Below are 19,137 nucleotides of genomic sequence, written 5' to 3'. Positions count from 1 at the left end.
TGTGTGTGTGTGTGTGTGTGTGTGTGTGTGTGTATGTGTGTGAGAATAATATAACTTTTGTGGTCGTGTTTATCTCCCACCCTTCAGGGAAATTGAGATACTGGCACGTACACTTAAAGAATTCACTGACCTGGTTGGACATTGCAGTTCGATATTTGCAGTTTGAATTAAGATTTATTTTCAGTGCGTTGGTTTAAGGTTTAAATGGTATCTTCTTTAGAAATGTATTTGAGTTAATAATTTAGGCGACGTCCTCTTCCGTTTCACAATGTCTCCAAATAATTCCAGGCGTTTTATTAAACTTGTGTATTCTGATCATTTGCTGCTTGCAGGTAGTGAACTGTTAATAAATGATTGCCCACGACAAATATAAACACTTGTTTTGTTCATAGATCATCTGGTTTGAGGGTCAAACACCTGACTGTGTAATATCTAACTGTTATTATCATTATGCAATTTACGCGAATGTTACACAATCTGCTGGAGCAGATTTGAACCTGCCATTGAAAGATTTTGAGAAAAGAGAGGATGGTAGTCATGGAGCACAATTTCACATATCTAATGTGTTAATAAAATGTTTGCTATCTATTTGTAAAAACTACTGCAGGATCCAATATTGCGAACTGGATTTTATGATTTAGAGTTTAGGATGTTATACCTCGTCTTCAGCTGAATGTATTCATGAAGATAACGTTGAATAAATGCAAACTTATTGACTGAAGTGTAGGATTAATTCAGTTTGTTTACAAGCCACGAAGAATTTCTTTGTAAATATAACTTTTTTTTTGCCAATACTTGAACGCAAATTAACACTAAAGGAGAATGATCTGAATGTATTGATCTTGTTCATTTTGTGTAATTTTAGTAAAAAGAGATTAAAACAGACAACAATCCGATTAAGTTGAACATATGGAATTACGAATTACGTAATTTAATAAGTAATATATACGTTTTACGTTTGCTATTAATAATGATCTTAGAAAACACGTTATGTGGAAATATTAAGTTTGTTGTGTTCCTCTCGTGTTCTATATTCATTTTTTTTTAAATCGTCACTTCATTGAATTAGAAATTTTAGTATAGGATGGCATATTTCTATATTGTCTTTATGATGCTGTAGAGGGCGTTGTCTGTTGCTGTTGAAGTTTTTCTTTTTATGCCCTATGTAGGCCTGCATATATAGTCGTGTTTATTTTTGATTTATTAATTATTATTATTATTATTATTATTATTATTATTAAATATGTGCCCTAGAAAACTGGACTCGTTTTTTTCACATTCTACGTAAATATTTGGTTGTGCCAGGCCAAGTTATTTAATGTGCACGATAAATGTTAAATCCAAGTTTAGACATTTAATATCAGACCTATGAAAGTTTTTGCAGTTTCAAAATCGAACTCTTAGTGTCGCTGTTCACCAGTGCAACCGTTGACCTTCACATTACTGTTTCTCTCCACCCTGTTCATGATGTCATATACAGGACTGACATCTCAGCTCGTTGTAGGAAGTCGTCGATGGTGAGCGGTGCCTCATCTATAATTCTTTTGTATCGACCACGAACTAGATTCAGTTTTTTCAATTCCATATACACGTGGATAACGTGGTTACTTTTGTCTTCCTTTCCACGTAGATATCGAAACCTTTTGTGTTGTTGCTGAAATGGTTGGATTTTTCTTTGTTGTGCTGATGGCGCACACCGCTTATGGAGACGTGAGCTATTCTTTTCCGGAGGAGATGAAACGCGGATCTGTGATTGGAAATATAGCAAAGGATCTCGGGCTCGATATGGACAAACTATCAAGTCGAGAGGCACGAATTGATAATGGAGATAACCGACAACGATTCAGTGATATTAATCTAAATACCGGAGAACTGACTGTAGCGGAGAGAATCGACAGAGAGCAGATTTGTGGAAAGAAAGCTTCATGTGTTATTAAACAGGAGCTCGTGCTGGAAAATCCTTTAGAGCTGCAACGATTTATTCTCAATATTCAGGACATAAATGATAATTCACCACAATTCAAACAAAGTGTGATCAAATTCGAAATAAGGGAGTCTGCAGAAAAAGGATCTCGTTACTTATTAGATGAGGCCTACGATGCGGATACTGGTATGAATTCGGTGCAATCATATGTGATACAAGACAATGAACACTTTCTTCTTAGTGTACTAACGCGTGAAAATGGAAGAAAATATGGAGAGCTAGTTCTTAATAAAGAGTTAGATCGTGAGCAGCAGAAAGAGGTAACATTAATTCTCACTGCGGTAGACGGCGGGACTCCACCGAGATCAGGTACTGTAGCCATACACGTCACTGTGCTGGATGCTAATGATAATGCTCCAGTCTTTAGTCAGGCCGTCTATAAAGTCAGTCTGCCTGAAAATTCTCCTCTAGATACTGTAGTGGTGACAGTGAGCGCTACTGATGCTGACGAGGGACAAAATGGAGAAGTGACATATGAGTTTGGTCATTTATTAGAACGCCTTATGGATACATTTTCTCTCGACTCGTTGTCTGGAGAAATTAAATTAACAGGGCTCATTGATTATGAGGATGAGAGTTCAATTGAACTGCCAGTTCAGGCCAAGGATGGTCAAGGATTAGCCAGTCATTGTTCTGTATTAATTTATGTTATTGACGTCAATGATAATGCCCCTAAAATAATGAGTAAATATGTTAAAATATCCATTCCTGAGAATGCGTTACCCGGTACAGAGGTTGGCATCGTTAATGTGCAGGACAGAGACTCTGATAATAACGGACAGGTGAGCTGCTCCATTCAGCAAAACGTCCCATTTAAACTCGTACCTTCAATCAAATACTTATATTAGATAACTTGGCTGAAGTTCCGGAACTGAAAGACATGTCTCGCGACGAGAGCAGCTCCAAACTGACGTTTTATTTGATCATCGCGCTGGTGTCCGTTTCCACTTTCTTCCTGACCTTCATCATCATCATCCTCGCCATGAGGTTTTGTCGCAGGAGAAAGCCCAGACTGTTGTTTGATGGAGCTGTAGCCATTCCCAGCGCGTATCTTCCTCCAAATTACGCAGAGGTGGAGGGCGCGGGAACTCTCCGCAGCACTTACAATTATGACGCATACCTGACCACGGGCTCGCGCACTAGTGACTTCAAGTTCGTCAGATCTTATAATGAGGGCACGCTGACTGCTGACCTGACTCTGAACAAGACTCAGTCCTCAGTGGATGATCTTGAAGGACTCGATGCGGAAATGAACGATCCGTTTCAGGTAGGGCTAACAAAGTGTTTATCGTTTAGTTAATGGTCTGGGCTTCCATATGAAGTGTATTTGTGTTCAAAGTTTACCGCTTTGATTTGCAGCAGGCTCTTAAAAATGTCACGTATCGCAAGTCTTAAAAGAAGAATTTGCCCCTTTTATTTATTTGTTTTTTTTTAATGCATTTGAAAATAATTTTAGTGTTTTCTCGTTTTCAATGACTTTTAACGATCTGATGTGGAAAAAAATGGTAATTTTATTATCGGTTGTTTTACTGTTCTTGCGATTTTCTCATATATTGACTTTACTTTTTTTTAGCTTGCCTGTTTTTTGTTTTTTTTGTTTTTTTCCAAAATGAGCGGCGTTCATAGAGGTTAGGTTCATGTTTCTTTATAAAAGGGATGTATATGTAGAATGTTACTAGATTTTTTTTGGTGAAAACTTTTTCCATTTGGGATTAATGCCTTGTTTTCAAACGGACTAACGTAATTTGCAGATCATTTAGAGAGTTTTTAAAACTTTTCTATCGTGGAACTTATTTAAACTTTGCATGTTAATTTGAGTGTCCGCTTAATTTCTGTGGTTCTTTCTGATTTTTCAGTAAATCAGTGAGAAAATCTGTAATTATTTATATTTAGGATAAAGCAAGTGTTTTCACATCTGTTTCGTCGTTGTGTCCTTAATATGAAATTATTTCTTTAGTAGCTTCATTTACGTATAGACTTCATTGCACAAACTTTTGAAACTTGTGTGGTGTGCACTTGCGTGTGGAAATTGATTTATTTTTAATGTTGCTGTCCATGGTGCTGCTCAAGTAATGTGTGAATCGCGTTTCCCCCTCTCATACCTTGTAACTCTCTATGAAGCAGTGGGTTTTAGGAATACCCTAAAATTGGTTTTCTTGATCCTCCAAAATAGAATGTTAACAGTCAAAAACTCTTGATGTTTTAAAGTCAGTACCGTGATCGTTGCTGTTCAGTCATACTACCGTAACTTATTCCTTCTAGAGCACTGAATATGCAGTTTCTTGTTTAAACACTTAGAGTCGCTGTTCACCTGTAATATCATTGACAAAAACATTGTTCTTGTCTCCACCCTGTTGGTGATGTCATTATCAGTGCTTCTAGATCGTTTTTATGGAAAATCGTAGACGCTTACGTTTTTTTCCAGTCTTTTGTGTATTATTGTAGATGTAATATTCAGATTTACGTTTTGTATTGCATCTTGTCTAAAGCATATTTCCAAATGGATTTTCAAAGCTTCTGGCTTAATCATCAGATGTTTGCCTTTTTGTTCTTCGTGCTGATGGCGCACACCGCTTATGGAGACCTGAGCTATTCTTTCCCGGAGGAGATGAAACGCAGATCTGTGATTGGAAATATAGCAAAGGATCTCGGGCTCGATGTGAACAGACTGTCATCTCGTAAGGCTCGCATTGACACTGAAGGTAACAGAAAACGATACTGCGACATTAATCGGAATACTGGAGAACTGATCGTAGCGGAGAGAATCGACAGAGAGGAGATTTGTAGTGAGGGGCTTTCCTGTGATCTTAATTTTGAATTAGTTCTAGAACACCCACTGGAGATACACCGTGTGTCAATACAAATTCAGGATATCAACGATAACACACCGACCTTTCCCAAAGACACAATAAAGCTTGAGATAAGTGAGATATCTGGTAAAGGCGCTCGGTTCCGCGTGAATGAGGCGCATGATGCGGACATAGGACAGAATGGAGTACAAAGCTATTCGATTGAAAAGAATGACCATTTTCTTTTATCTGTGCGTACAAAGGCGGATGGTGGCAAAAATATCGAGTTAGTGTTAGAAAGAGAACTGGATCGTGAGCAACAAAAACAACTGACATTAATTCTCACTGCGGTAGACGGCGGGACTCCACCGAGATCAGGTACTGTAGCCATACACGTCACTGTGCTGGATGCTAATGATAATGCTCCAGTCTTTAGTCAGGCCGTCAATAAAGTCAGTCTGCCTGAAAATTCTGCTCTAGATACTTTAGTGGTGACAGTGAGCGCTACTGATGCTGACGAGGGACAAAATGGAGAAGTCACATACGAGTTTAGTCGAATTTCGAAAAATGGCAACGTACTATTTTCTCTAGATCCAAACAATGGGGAGATTAAAGTTAAAGGCCCCATTGATTTTGAGATGGCATCAAGGTATGAAATGCTTATTGAGGGAAAGGATGGCTCTGGTCTTTCATCGGACACTAAAGTAATCATAGAAATTACAGATGTTAATGATAATGCCCCATTATAGTGATTAAGTCTTTAAATAGCCCCGTTCCCGAGAATGCGTTACTCGGTACAGAGGTTGGCATCATTAATGTGCAGGAGATCATCGCGCTGGTGTCCGTTTCCACTTTCTTCCTGACCTTCATCATCATCATCCTGGCCGTGAGGTTTTGTCGCAGGAGAAAGCCCAGACTGTTGTTTGATGGAGCTGTAGCCATTCCCAGCGCGTATCTTCCTCCAAATTACGCAGAGGTGGAGGGCGCGGGAACTCTCCGCAGCACTTACAATTATGACGCATACCTGACCACGGGCTCGCGCACTAGTGACTTCAAGTTCGTCAGATCTTATAATGAGGGCACGCTGACTGCTGACCTGACTCTGAACAAGACTCAGTCCTCTGTGGATGATCTTGAAGGGCTTTATGGTTTGAGCATTCCTTTTTCCGAGGTAGGCGTTTTCATTTTGTCCTTAATGGTTTTATATGGTTCTTAGGGCGTCTGTGCTTAAATGCCCTTGTTTTTAGAGTCCCCCTGTATTGTGAATTTGACTCTTATGCTTTTAGTCTACCCAAACTTTTTTCTTGTTTATTTTAACTTTTGTAAGGAAATAAGGAACAAATACTTTGTACTTTTCCTGAGGAACTGTTCCTTGGAAAATATTATTTCCATTAATATGGTATTCTGATTCGCAATTTGTAATTAACAATCGTTTCAGTAATTAATTATATAATTTCGGTTATCAGAGAAATTGGAAATCACAGGCACAGCAGTTCACATTTATGCCAGGGCAGCAGAGTTGCATTTTGTTATTTATAGAGAAGGGTTATTTATTTTAATTGATCATCATACTATATCCATTTAAAGTGTTTTTTTTTTGTTTTTTTTTGTGCCCATAAAATCTTTTAGGGCATGTGATAAATGTTTTTATAGAATGAAGATTTACATTTCCAAGATTCCGTGAGGTCAAATGAGTCAAATTGAGTAATCAACCATATGTATACATCTGTATAACGTGATGGAAAAACCTCCTTCTGATTAACAGATTAAGTGATTATATAGTAATTACAGTGAAAACAAATCTTAGTTTCATCATAGAATGATGACATTTCATCATGACATTACAGACTCTGGTGGGGAAGAATTTGCCTGACCTTCACAAAGTCCAAACCTGAAACCCTATTGAACACCTTTTGTAACAGTGTATCTGGACCCATCACCAAACATCAGTGCCTGACCTCAGTAATGCTTTTGTGTCTTGCTGAAAGTTTATTTTTGAAAGCATTATTCCTTCCCTTTGCTGCTATGCCAGCTCTTCTGGGAAGACCTTTCATTAGATGTCATTGTCAAGTTCTACTACAGTCAGATTCTTCTACACCATACATATACAGGAATGATAAAGGGCCCTGCCTGCCACATGGACATCAAAGATGAAATGTAAACATTAAATCACCATTTGTTCTAAGTTTTTGGTGCCTTACAGTCAAAACTGCACTAGGATATTGCTCTTCATTTAAGGTGTTTGCTGTTGTTTTTCATGTTTGGACCAGGTATGATTCAACCATCTACTCCAGTGTTATTAAATTTTATAAAAATATCACACTTGTTATTATACCGAGTTGTTTACGTTATTACTGCCATTTGTTTTTACAGTGGGTTGCTGGAATCTCATATGTTTGTCTATTAAGTTGTTTTATTTAGACATTTAAATCACTTGACCCTAATGTTGCTTTGTTGCTGCTGTTTTTAGTTCTTCGTTTTTTTTCTTCTTCCCCATAACGTGATAGGTTCTCTTTTAACCAGTATGTGTGCTTGTCAGACTCGTGTTTTCATGTTCAGATATGTAGCCATAAAAGTAAATTAGTGGTGTTTTGCACAGAAGTATAATGTAGCCTTTTGTTTCCTTTCATGATGCATTTTGTTTGTATGTGAGTTTGCCATTAGGGATTTAAGTTTATCCATACACTGTGATGGAATTTCAAGCAATATTAAAATATTTCGTTCTCCTGGAACTTTAATGCCTCTCTGTAATAACTTATTTCAAATACATTAGTATTGCTGTTCATGGTGCTGAAGTACTGTACTTGCTTACCGCATTACTGCATATAGTAGCTCTCGATATATATACACTGTAAAAAATGCTGGGTTAAATGCAACCCAGCGCTGGGTGAAGTATGGACAAACCCAGCAACTGGGTTGTTTTGACCTAGCGGTTGGGTTAAATTTTTTAACCCAACCTTCTGGGTAGTAACCCAACCACTGGGTCAAAGCAGCCCAATAGCTGGGTTTGTCAATTTTTACCCAGCGCTGGGTTGTATTTAACCCAGCATTTTTTTAGAGTGTACGATACATATTGCTTCCTATATTTTCTGTAAACAGCAGACCATGTATTTATAGAGGAAGTGGTTTAACGGAATATACAGCCAGTCTTCCCTACAGCCTCATGGTGTCGCTGTATACCTTTGTAGCAAAGACAAATATTATTCTCCCACCCACTTTCTCATTTATAAAAGGCTGTTTGTTGCAGAGAAGAGAGATCAGTCGACATTGTATATTTTATTTGTTTGCTAATTCGAGGTTTCCCACTGATTTTGGCACCTTTTTGGTCTGCACTATTTCACGTTTGTTCACGCTGGATGAGACTGTTTGAGAATGAAGAGAAACGCAGGATTTGTTATAGAGCTTTCGCTCTGCTTTTATGTCATGATGGCGCACACCGCTTATGGAGACGTGAGCTATTCTTTCCCGGAGGAGATGAAACGCGGATCTGTGATTGGAAATATAGCAAAGGATCTCGGGCTCAATGTGAACAGACTGTCATCTCGTAAGGCTCGCATTGATACTGAAGGTAACAGAAAACGATATTGTGACATTAATCTGAATACTGGAGAACTGACCGTAGCGGAGAGAATCGACAGAGAGGGGCTTTGCGGAAAGAAAGCATCATGCGTTCTGAAACAAGAACTTATGCTTGAGAATCCTTTAGAATTGCATCGAATTAGTTTACACATTGATGACATAAATGATAACTCTCCACATTTTGACGAGGATGTTATCAGAATGGAAATCACGGAATCAGCGGACAAAGGAGAACGGTTTTTGCTAGGGGAAGCGCACGATCCGGATATAGGAAACAATGCAGTTATGTCTTATACTTTGGAAAGCAATGAAAATTTCGTTTTATATGTTAAATCAAACGATTTAGCAGGGAAATACTGTGAACTGGTATTAAATAAAGAGTTAGACCGTGAGCAGCAGAAAGAGGTGACATTAATTCTCACTGCGGTAGACGGCGGGACTCCACCGAGATCAGGTACTGTAGCCATACACGTCACTGTGCTGGATGCTAATGATAATGCTCCAGTCTTTAGTCAGGCCGTCTATAAAGTCAGTCTGAATGAAAATTCTCCTCTAAAGACTGTAGTGGTGACAGTGAGCGCTACTGATGCTGACGAGGGACAAAATGGAAAGGTCTCGTATGCATTTGGTCATGTTTCGGAAGAAGATAAGACCTCATTCTTACTGAATCGCAACACTGGAGATATAACTGTTATTGGATCAACGGATTATGAGGAGAAATCGGTGTATGAGTTGCGTGTTTTAGCAAAAGATTCTGCAGGTTTAACCTCGTACTCATTGGTAATAATAGAAATTACAGATGTTAATGACAATGCACCGGTGATCATTAATAAATCTTTGAATATCCCCATTCCTGAGAATGCGTTACCCGGTACAGAGGTTGGCATCATTAATGTGCAGGACAGAGACTCTGAGAATAACGGACGGTCTTCCAGCTCACATCGTAGGAAAAATCGTAGACATTGTGACTCTCCAATCTTTTTTAGCATCTCATTTCCTAAATGTAGTTCACACCTATGTTGATTTCATATCAAGTCATTTTTGTTTTCTTTTTCCCCGATATGAATGTTAGAGGCATCGGTGTTGCTGGTGAGATGTTTGGCCTTTTGTTCTTCGTGCTGATGGCGCACACCGCTTATGGAGACGTGAGCTATTCTTTCAGGACGCAGCGGGACATTTCTGAATCTGACAACATGAAACAGAACCTCATTGTGTCCGTGAGAGATAACGGACAGCCCTCTCTCTCAGCCACGTGCGCATTATATTTACTTATATCAGATAACTTGGCTGAAGTTCCGGAACTGAAAGACATGTCTCGCGACGAGAGCAGCTCCAAACTGACGTTTTATTTGATCATCGCGCTGGTGTCCGTTTCCACTTTCTTCCTGACCTTCATCATCATCATCCTGGCCGTGAGGTTTTGTCGCAGGAGAAAGCCCAGACTGTTGTTTGATGGAGCTGTAGCCATTCCCAGCGCGTATCTTCCTCCAAATTACGCAGAGGTGGAGGGCGCGGGAACTCTCCGCAGCACTTACAATTATGACGCATACCTGACCACGGGCTCGCGCACTAGTGACTTCAAGTTCGTCAGATCTTATAATGAGGGCACGCTGACTGCTGACCTGACTCTGAACAAGACTCAGTCTGTTGAGAATATAATGGATGACCTTGGCAATAAAGTTGAAACTTCCCAGGTACACTTTAAGTAATGATTGTGCATTATAAAGCTGATTACTGTTTTTATTATTATTATTTATTTTTATTTTTCAAATATTAAGGTGTTTCCCTATAGACAGGTAAAAGACTATATATATTTCCACACCCCATTTTGCTTGTATTTAATTGTATTAGCATTTTCTGACAGAGAAAAGAATAGAGAAAACTTTTATCGTGTTGAACTTAAGAGTCTTGGCTCATCAGTTAGCTTGTAGGTGTTTTTTATTGTCAGTTAGGTTCCAGACTAAATTAGGCATTCGGTGCAACTGTCAGTACATTAAGCCACGTTAAGTGTTTGTTTGTTTTACTTGTCTCTCTGTAGCTGTTTTCTATTATGATGCCATTGTATTGACTGTAGCTAGTGCTTCTGACTAGGAAAATGTGAGAGAGAATTGGTTCTCCCATGTCGTTTAGTACATTTAAGACGATTGTTCTCTCCTGAAATGTGACGCTTCGTTTCAGTATGTCTATCATTTTGAGGTGGTATTGTATTTCTCGATAGAACATTGAGGGAAATATTTTAGATAACTATTTTCTCTCTGAAAAGGTAAAATATCAAAATGTGCTGTGGGGAAAACATCAGTTAGGCTATTTTAAAGGCATAATGTTACAAAGTATTAAATACAATTGCAGTATTGTGCATGTATTGTAGCATAAAATACAAAATGTCAGATTTTTTTTCCTCACGGTGTCGCTGTGCACCTGCAAAGTAAAGTGGTTGTTATTTCTCCACCCTGAAATATTGCTATTCCCCTTTGTACTGTCGCTTATTATTGACGCCATATACATGTTCGGGAGCATTCGCTTAAGTAGGCCTATGTGCTGAAACTTCGGAGTATTTTATGGGACAGGATATATTTAACCAAACATATTCATCATTCTCAAGCGAAAATGAATAACAAGTGGACGTTATTGGTTTCTTTTAGTCTGCGGGGTTTTCTCTTCTCCTCCATTGTGTTGCACACCGCTTATGGAGACGTGAGCTATTCTGTTCCGGAGGAGATGAAACGCGGATCTGTGATTGGAAATATAGCGAAGGATCTCGGGCTCGATGTGAACACACTGTCATTTCGTAAGGCTCGCATTGACACTGAAGGTAACAGAAAACGATACTGCGACATTAATCTGAATACTGGGGAACTGACTGTAGCGGAGAGAATAGACAGAGAGGGACTTTGTGGAAAGAAAGCTTTGTGTGTTATAAAACAGGAGCTGGTTTTGGAAAATCCTCTTGAATCTCATCGCATTAACATAAACGTTCAAGATGTAAATGACAATACCCCTGTCTTTAAAAAAGATATAATCAAATTTGAGATCACAGAGTCGGCTGTAAAAGGTGCTCGTTTTTTGCTCGAGGAGGCTCACGATGCAGACAAAGGGACTAATTCGGTTCAAACGTATAATTTAGGGCAGAATAAATATTTTGAATTGGCTGTTGCTGCAAAAGCACCAGGGAAGATGTATGGCGAGCTAGTACTTAATAAAGAATTAGATCGTGAACAACAACAGGAAGTGACTTTAATTCTCACTGCGGTAGACGGCGGGACTCCACCGAGATCAGGTACTGTAGCCATACACGTCACTGTGCTGGATGCTAATGATAATGCTCCAGTCTTTAGTCAGGCCGTCTATAAAGTCAGTCTGCCTGAAAATTCTCCTCTAGATACTGTAGTGGTGACAGTGAGCGCTACTGATGCTGACGAGGGACAAAATGGAGAAGTGACTTATGAATTTGGCCATATTTCAGAAAGTGACATGATGGTTTTTTCACTCGACCCAAGTAATGCCAGAATTACATTAATAGGGTCTCTTGACTATGAGGACGAGTCATCCTTTGAGCTTCCAATTCAAGCCACAGATGGACTGGGGATGGTATCTCATGCAACTGTTGTTATTGAGATATCTGACATCAATGATAATTCCCCAATTATAGTAATTAAGTCACTGAATAGCCCGATTCCTGAGAATGCGTTACCCAGTACAGAGGTTGGCATCATTAATGTGCAGGACAGAGACTCTGAGAATAACGGACAGGTGCGCTGCTCCATTCAGCAAAACGTCCCGTTTAAACTTGTACCTTCAATCAAAAATTACTATTCTCTGGTGACCACAGGTGAATTAGACCGCGAGCTGCTCTCTGATTATAATATTACAATTACTGCTACTGATGAGGGCTCTCCGCCTTTATCTTCCACTAAGAATATTCACCTGACTGTAGCTGACGTGAATGATAATCCACCTGTATTTCAGGAGCAGAGTTACAGAGCTCATGTGCAAGAAAATAACAAACCGGGCTCCTCTATTTGTTCAGTATCAGCTACAGACCCGGACTGGAGACAGAATGGCACTGTAGTTTATTCTCTGTTGTCCTCTGATATCAATGGCGCACCGGTGTCCTCCTTTCTAGCCATTAACGGAGACACCGGGGTCATTCATGCCGTGAGGTCAAAGACATGTCTCGCGACGAGAGCAGCTCCAAACTGACGTTTTATTTGATCATCGCGCTGGTGTCCGTTTCCACGTTCTTCCTGACCTTCATCATCATCATCCTGGCCGTGAGGTTTTGTCGCAGGAGAAAGCCCAGACTGTTGTTTGATGGAGCTGTAGCCATTCCCAGCGCATATCTTCCTCCAAATTACGCAGAGGTGGAGGGCGCGGGAACTCTCCGCAGCACTTACAATTATGACGCATACCTGGCCACGGGCTCGCGCACTAGTGACTTCAAGTTCGTCAGATCTTATAATGAGGGCACGCTGACTGCTAACCTGACTCTGAACAAGACTCAATCCGCCGATGATCTTAATGATTTTGCCGAGGGAATAGAGAATGTTTCTCAGGTATGTTTTTATCTTTAAATATTTCATCTTTTCGGCAGTTCGACTTGTTTGTATTCTTGCTTTGGCTCAAAAGGGATTTTGTTTGTTTTGTTAGTTTGTGAAGCCTTTAGAATTTTCTATATTTCTACATAAATATGACACAAAATATCATCAGATAAACAAAGGAGATACAGATATTTTCTTTGTCATTTATTTATTGAGAAAAACAATCCATTATTACATATCTTTGCTTTCAGTATCTGGTGTGACTCCATTTTGCAGCTATTACTGCAGGTAAAGTTTCTTGTAACTGCTGATCCGTCCTGGGCTGGGTTTCTCAATAACGATGGACCTTAGCCCTAAAGAGCGCTCTCTACTTGCGAGGTTACGAACGCTCGCCGCAATTCCACGTGCGTTTCCCAAAAATGCACTTAACATGAACGCGCGAGAACGCGTTCTACGTGCTACTTAAGAGTCGCTGTCCGTTTGTCAAGTGCTAAAATATTACCTTATAGAATCGTATCCTTGAACCGAATAGTCGTCACCTGATGTGGATTAGAAATAAAATTCCTTTAAAAAATATGAAATTAATGTTCTTATGGAGGAGGTAGAGCGAAACAAACATGTAATTTTCAGCAGATTTAAAGGACACCACACAAATAAGGAAAAACAAAACATGGGAGGACTTTGCTACAAAATTAACTGCAACCAGGGGTGTTAAGAGATCAGGGAAGGAGGTCTGCAAGAAGTGGCAGGACTCTGCAAGCCTGGAAAAAAGGAAGGGCACTGCAGAGGATGGCAATAAAAAAACAGGTGGTTGGACCAATGACTCTCCCCTTCTTCTCACAGCAGAGGAACAAAAGGCCTTGTCAATACATCAGATGGCATGTATGGTGGTATTGACCTCCATGGAGGAGTAGGGATGCCTCAACCTGAGCCTGAGTCAGGTCCTTCATGCTCAGAGGACCTATCAGTTTCACCTGCCATCTCCCAGCACCAACCATCTCCTAGTCCTCCAAACAACCCTCACAGGCCTCAGCCTCCATCTTCAGTTGTCCAGACCGCAGCCACAACACCTCAGCAGTTTGAGAATGTCTGTGGTTGTAGTCAGTGCAGCTGGAGATATGTCTTGAAAGACATTAGACAATGTCTTAAAGAGGCCAGTAAGAGGAACAACAATTTTCAACAGCAGCTCATTGACTGAAATCAAGAAAAACATGTTGATTCAAAGTTTTTGATGGCCATGTGTTTGCTGAACCACCCAAGGCCTAAGACCCTATGAAATATCATAAGAATTCTTATGAGTTCTTCCAAGTGTTTCTGAAGTGAATGACTAATGGTTGATGGTTATTTTCAAACATAAACTTGTAAGGTTAGATATTATTAATATATAAAGTGTATATATTAAGGGTGATAGTAGCACAAATATTTGTACTTGATCTAGCCAATACAAACAGGTACAGACAAAAAAGTTTATTGCAAACATGTTTTATCAGCACTGTTCTATGTATACATATTTATGTATATTTGTATTTTTTCATTTTATTTCCTTTTCTTTTTAATTATTTCATTTTTTTTATTCATTTAAACAATAAAAGAGTAATAAAGAGAAGTACAATCAAAACCTTATATGCACTTGAATAAAGTTAAAGCAGGTGACCTCATAACTCTTCTTATGATGCACTTCGGGCTTTAAGATTACTCCAGAGCACTTGTAGATCTGCGATGATTTTCAAGTGCTACTTAAGTTACGATGACGACGGTTCCATCTTTTACCTCCTCTGGAATAGAGTATCTTATCTGAGCTGAAACATGTTCTCCGAAGTACAGCAGAAAAGAGAAACACAAAGCGATCCACCAGCACTCCCATCTGCTCCTTTGTCCTTCGTGTTCCATCATGATTCAAACGCTTATCAAAAAACTAATTATTGTTGCTCGTGTGATTTCTTCATGAGCAAAATCTCGGAGATGTTATAAAATGTCAATTTTTTTTCAAACAATTCACCATAATCCACGCAGACAACAATGTATCCAAGGTTTCAACAACAACAGAATTGCGCTTTTTGTGGAAAGGAACAACGGTGTGACGTCTCGAAGAGGAGGGACAGTATTTAAAAAGGTTTCCTTGTATAATACTGACACCATGAGGCTAACTGAGAATATAGCCGATAATAAAGAAATTCAGGGATAGGAAACATTAGAATCCACCTGCCAATGCATGTATCAGACTTCACTCGCTTTAAAGCAAATCATAATACAACTAACCAGGGCTGCGTTTCTCAAAAGCATCGTAAGCCTAAGTAGATCGTAAAAGCCCGAAGCCCGAATTTTAGTATAACGGTCTGTTTCCCAAAAGCATCGTAACTTAATTTGCACTTGAAAATCATCCCAGATCTACGAGTGCTCTGGAGTAATCGTAAAGCCCGAAGTGCATCTTAAGACAAATGTTATGAGGTCACCTGCAGGACAACCAGCATCAGTTTCACCTGCCATCTCCCAGCACCAACCATCTCCTAGTACTCCAAACAACCCTCTCAGGCCTCAGCCTCCATCTTCAGTTGTCCAGACCGCAGCCACAACACCTCAGCAGTTTGAGAATGTCTGTGGTTGTAGTCAGTGCAGCTGGAGATATGTCTTGAAAGACATTAGACAATGTCTTAAAGAGGCCAGTAAGAGGAACAACAATTTTCAACAGCAGCTCATTGACTGAAATCAAGAAAAACATGTTGATTCAAAGTTTTTGATGGCCATGTGTTTGCTGAACCACCCAAGGCCTAAGACCCTATGAAATATCATAAGAATTCTTATGAGTTCTTCCAAGTGTTTCTGAAGTGAATGACTAATGGTTGATGGTTATTTTCAAACATAAACTTGTAAGTTTAGATATTATTAATATATAAAGTGTATATATTAAGGGTGATAGTAGCACAAATATTTGTACTTGATCTAGCCAATACAAACAGGTACAGACAAAAAAGTTTATTGCAAACATGTTTTATCAGCACTGTTCTATGTATACATATTTATGTATATTTGTATTTTTTCATTTTATTTCCTTTTCTTTTTAATTATTTCATTTTTTTTATTCATTTAAACAATAAAAGAGTAATAAAGAGAAGTACAATCAAAACCTTATATGCACTTGAATAAAGTTAAAGCAGGTGACCTCATAACTCTTCTTATGATGCACTTCGGGCTTTAAGATTACTCCAGAGCACTTGTAGATCTGCGATGATTTTCAAGTGCTACTTAAGTTACGATGCTTTTGGGAAACAGACCGTTATACTAAGATCAGTCATACCATCGTTTTTACGATCTACTTAGTCTTACGATGCATTTGAGAAACGCAGCCCTGCACAACATCTTGTAGGAGTTTTAGCCCCTCAGTAAAGAACCACTTCAACTCTGTGATGTTGGTGGGTTTCCTCATATGAACTGCTTGTTTCAGGTCCTTACACAACATTTCAGTTGGATTGAGGTCTGGACTTTGACTTGGCCATTCAAAAACATTAACTTTGTTCTTATTAAACCATTCTTTGGTAAAAAATACTTGTATGCTTGGGGTCGTTATCTTGCTCCATGACCTGCTTTCTCTTGAGATTCAGTTCTCGAAGAGATGTCTTGATGTTTTCCTTTAGAATTTGCTGCATTCAGAATTCATTGTTCCATCAATGATGGCAAGTCGTCCTGGCCCAGATTCAGCAAAACAAGGCCAAACCATGATACTAACACCATGTTTCAGAGTTTCTTATGCTGGAATGCAGTGTTTCCTTTCTCCAAACATAACACTTCTCATCTAAACCAAAAAGTTCTATTTTGGTCTCATCTGTCCACAAACCATTTCTCCAGTAGCCCTCTGGCTTGTCCACATGATCTTTAGCAAGCTGCAGACATTACATTACATATACATTTATTCATTTAGTAGACACTTTTATCCAAAGTGACTTACAATTGATGAATACAATAAGCGATTCGTCATTAAGAGGCAAATCAATTCAGGAAGTGCTTGTAATACAAATTTTCAGGCATCAGATTAGTACAAGCTAGACAGGGAGAGATTAAGGAGAAAGCAAAGTTTTGTTTTTTTTAAGTTGAAGTCAAATGGTGACAAAAGAGATGAGTTTTCAGGTGTCGCTTGAAAATTTTCAGGGATTCAGCATTCTGGATAGGGGAGGGAAGTTTGTTCCACCAGCCAGGAGCAATGAACGAAAAAGTTCTGGAAAGTGATTTTGTGCCTCTCTGTGATGGTACCACGAGGCATCGCTCACTCGTAGATCTCAGATTTCTGGAGGGGATGTAGTTCCTCAAAAGTGAGTGGAAGTAGGAGGCTGCTGAGCCTGTGGCAGTTCTATATGCAAGTATCAATGTCTTGAACTTGATGCGAGCTGCAACCAGGAGCCAGTGCAGGGAGATAAACAGAGGCGTGATGTCGGCCCTTTTGGGTTCGTTGAAGTCCAGGCGTGCCGCTGCATTCTGAATCATTTGTAAAGGTTTGACTGTGCATGATGGAAGTCCAGCCAGAAGAGCATTGCAGTAGTCCAGTCTAGAAATGACAAGGGCCTGGACAATAAGTTTTGCAGCATTCTCTGTTAGGAAGGGTCTGATCTTTCTGATTTTGTGCAATGCAAACCTGCAAGATCGAGCAGTTTTTGCAATGTGGTCTTTGAAAGTCAGCTGGTCATCGAAGATTACACCAAGATTTTTGACCAAACTTGATGGGCTAATTGTTGATGAACCTAACTGGATGGTGAAATCATGCACATCAGTTCATTCTTTGATTTCGTTTGAAGTATATCAGGGCCTGTAGTGTATATGGAGAAGAGGAGGGGTCCAAGAACTGATCCCTGAGGAACTCCAGTGACCAGTTGATGTGCTTTGGAAACCTCCCTTCCCCAGGTTACCTTGAAAGACTTACCAGTGAGATACCAGCGAACTAGCGAAGTGGAATCCCTGTGATGCGAGGTTGGACAGGAGGATCTGATGATTCACAGTGTCAAAAGCTATGATGTGACCCAGTGATGTTGTGTATATGGAGAAGAAGAGGGGTCCAAGAACTTATCCCTGAGGAACTCCAGTAAGCAGCTGATGTGCTTTGGATACCTCCCCTGCCCAGGTCACCTTGAAATACCTACCTGTAAGATAGGATTCAAACCAGCGAAGTGGAATCCCTGTGATGCCCAGTGATGAGAGGGTGGACAGGAGGATTTGAGGATTCACAGTTTCAAAAGCGGCAGATAGATCCAGCAGAATGAGAACTGATGATTTGGAATCAGCTTTTGCAATCCGCAAGGCTTCAGTGACTGAGAGTAGTGCAGTCTCAGTTGAATGTCCTCTTCTGAAACCTGATTGGTTAGCGTCCAGTTGGCTATTCTGTCAAAGAAATGACGATACCTGATTGAAAACCACTCATTCAAGTGTTTTCGCTATGAATGGAAGGAGAGACAGGTCTGTAGCTATCTGTAAGTGAAGTGTTTAATGTAGGTTTTTTGAGCAGTGGGGTTACCCGAGATGTCCTGACATTTTCCTTCAGAATTTGCTGGTATAATTCAGAATTCATTGTTCCATCAATGATGGCAAGCCATCCTGGACCAGATGCAGCAAAACAGGCCCAAACCATGATACTACCACCACTATGCTTCACAGATGGGATAAGGATCTTATGCTGGAATGCAGTGTTTTCTTTACTCCAAACATTTCTTATTTAAACCCAAAATTTATATTTTGGTCTCATCCATCCATTAAACCTTTCTCCAATGGCTCTCTGTCTTGTCCACATGATCTTTAGCAAGCTGCAGACTTGCAGCAATGCTCTTTTTGGAGAGCTGTGGCTTTCTCCTTACAAATCTGCCATGCACACCATGGTTGTTCGGTGTTCTCCTGATGGTGGACTCATGAACATTAACATTAGCCAATGTGAGAAAGGCCTTTAGTTGCTTAGAGGTTACCCTGAGTTCCTTGCGGACTGTTACATGCAGGGGCGCCTGAGGTCCACGGAGATCTCCTTTGTTTGTGCCATGATTTACTTACACAAACATGATCAGACTTTGAAAGATCCCTGTTCTAAAGCAGGGAAAGCATTGACACCTTGATAATTATTCCACTGAATGAAAACACCTCTTAACAGATGGATTCTAATTTCACCTTCAAATTAACAACGTATCCTAGAGATTCACAAACTTTTGCAAGGCACAGTTATGTAACACTGGATAATTTTTCTCTATAAATACATTTTTGCTGTTCAAAGTGATTTTTT

At 39.7% G+C, this 19,137-nt stretch overlaps 2 protein-coding genes across 2 annotated transcripts in view; both read left to right on the top strand.

The window, feature by feature from the left end:
• Positions 1-19,137, top strand: part of LOC107660911 (protocadherin beta-16-like) — a 40,102-nt gene that overhangs the window by 8,659 nt on the left and 12,306 nt on the right. The window contains exon 2 of the mRNA XM_016450350.1: positions 12,522-12,905. Coding sequence (XP_016305836.1) covers positions 12,522-12,905 — 384 coding nt within the window. The remainder of the gene's footprint in view (positions 1-12,521; positions 12,906-19,137) is intronic.
• Positions 1,525-5,509, top strand: LOC107660896 (protocadherin beta-15-like). Its single transcript, XM_016450327.1, has 2 exons — positions 1,525-2,462; positions 5,322-5,509. The coding sequence occupies exons 1-2, from the start codon at positions 1,660-1,662 to the stop codon at positions 5,362-5,364; spliced, it is 846 nt and encodes a 281-aa protein (XP_016305813.1). The 5' UTR covers positions 1,525-1,659; the 3' UTR covers positions 5,365-5,509.

This window comes from Sinocyclocheilus anshuiensis, unplaced genomic scaffold (assembly GCF_001515605.1).
Source record: "Sinocyclocheilus anshuiensis isolate Anshui unplaced genomic scaffold, SAMN03320099.WGS_v1.1 scaffold1647, whole genome shotgun sequence".
Lineage (NCBI taxonomy): Eukaryota > Metazoa > Chordata > Actinopteri > Cypriniformes > Cyprinidae > Sinocyclocheilus > Sinocyclocheilus anshuiensis.
This window is presented reverse-complemented; position numbering and strand designations above follow the sequence as displayed.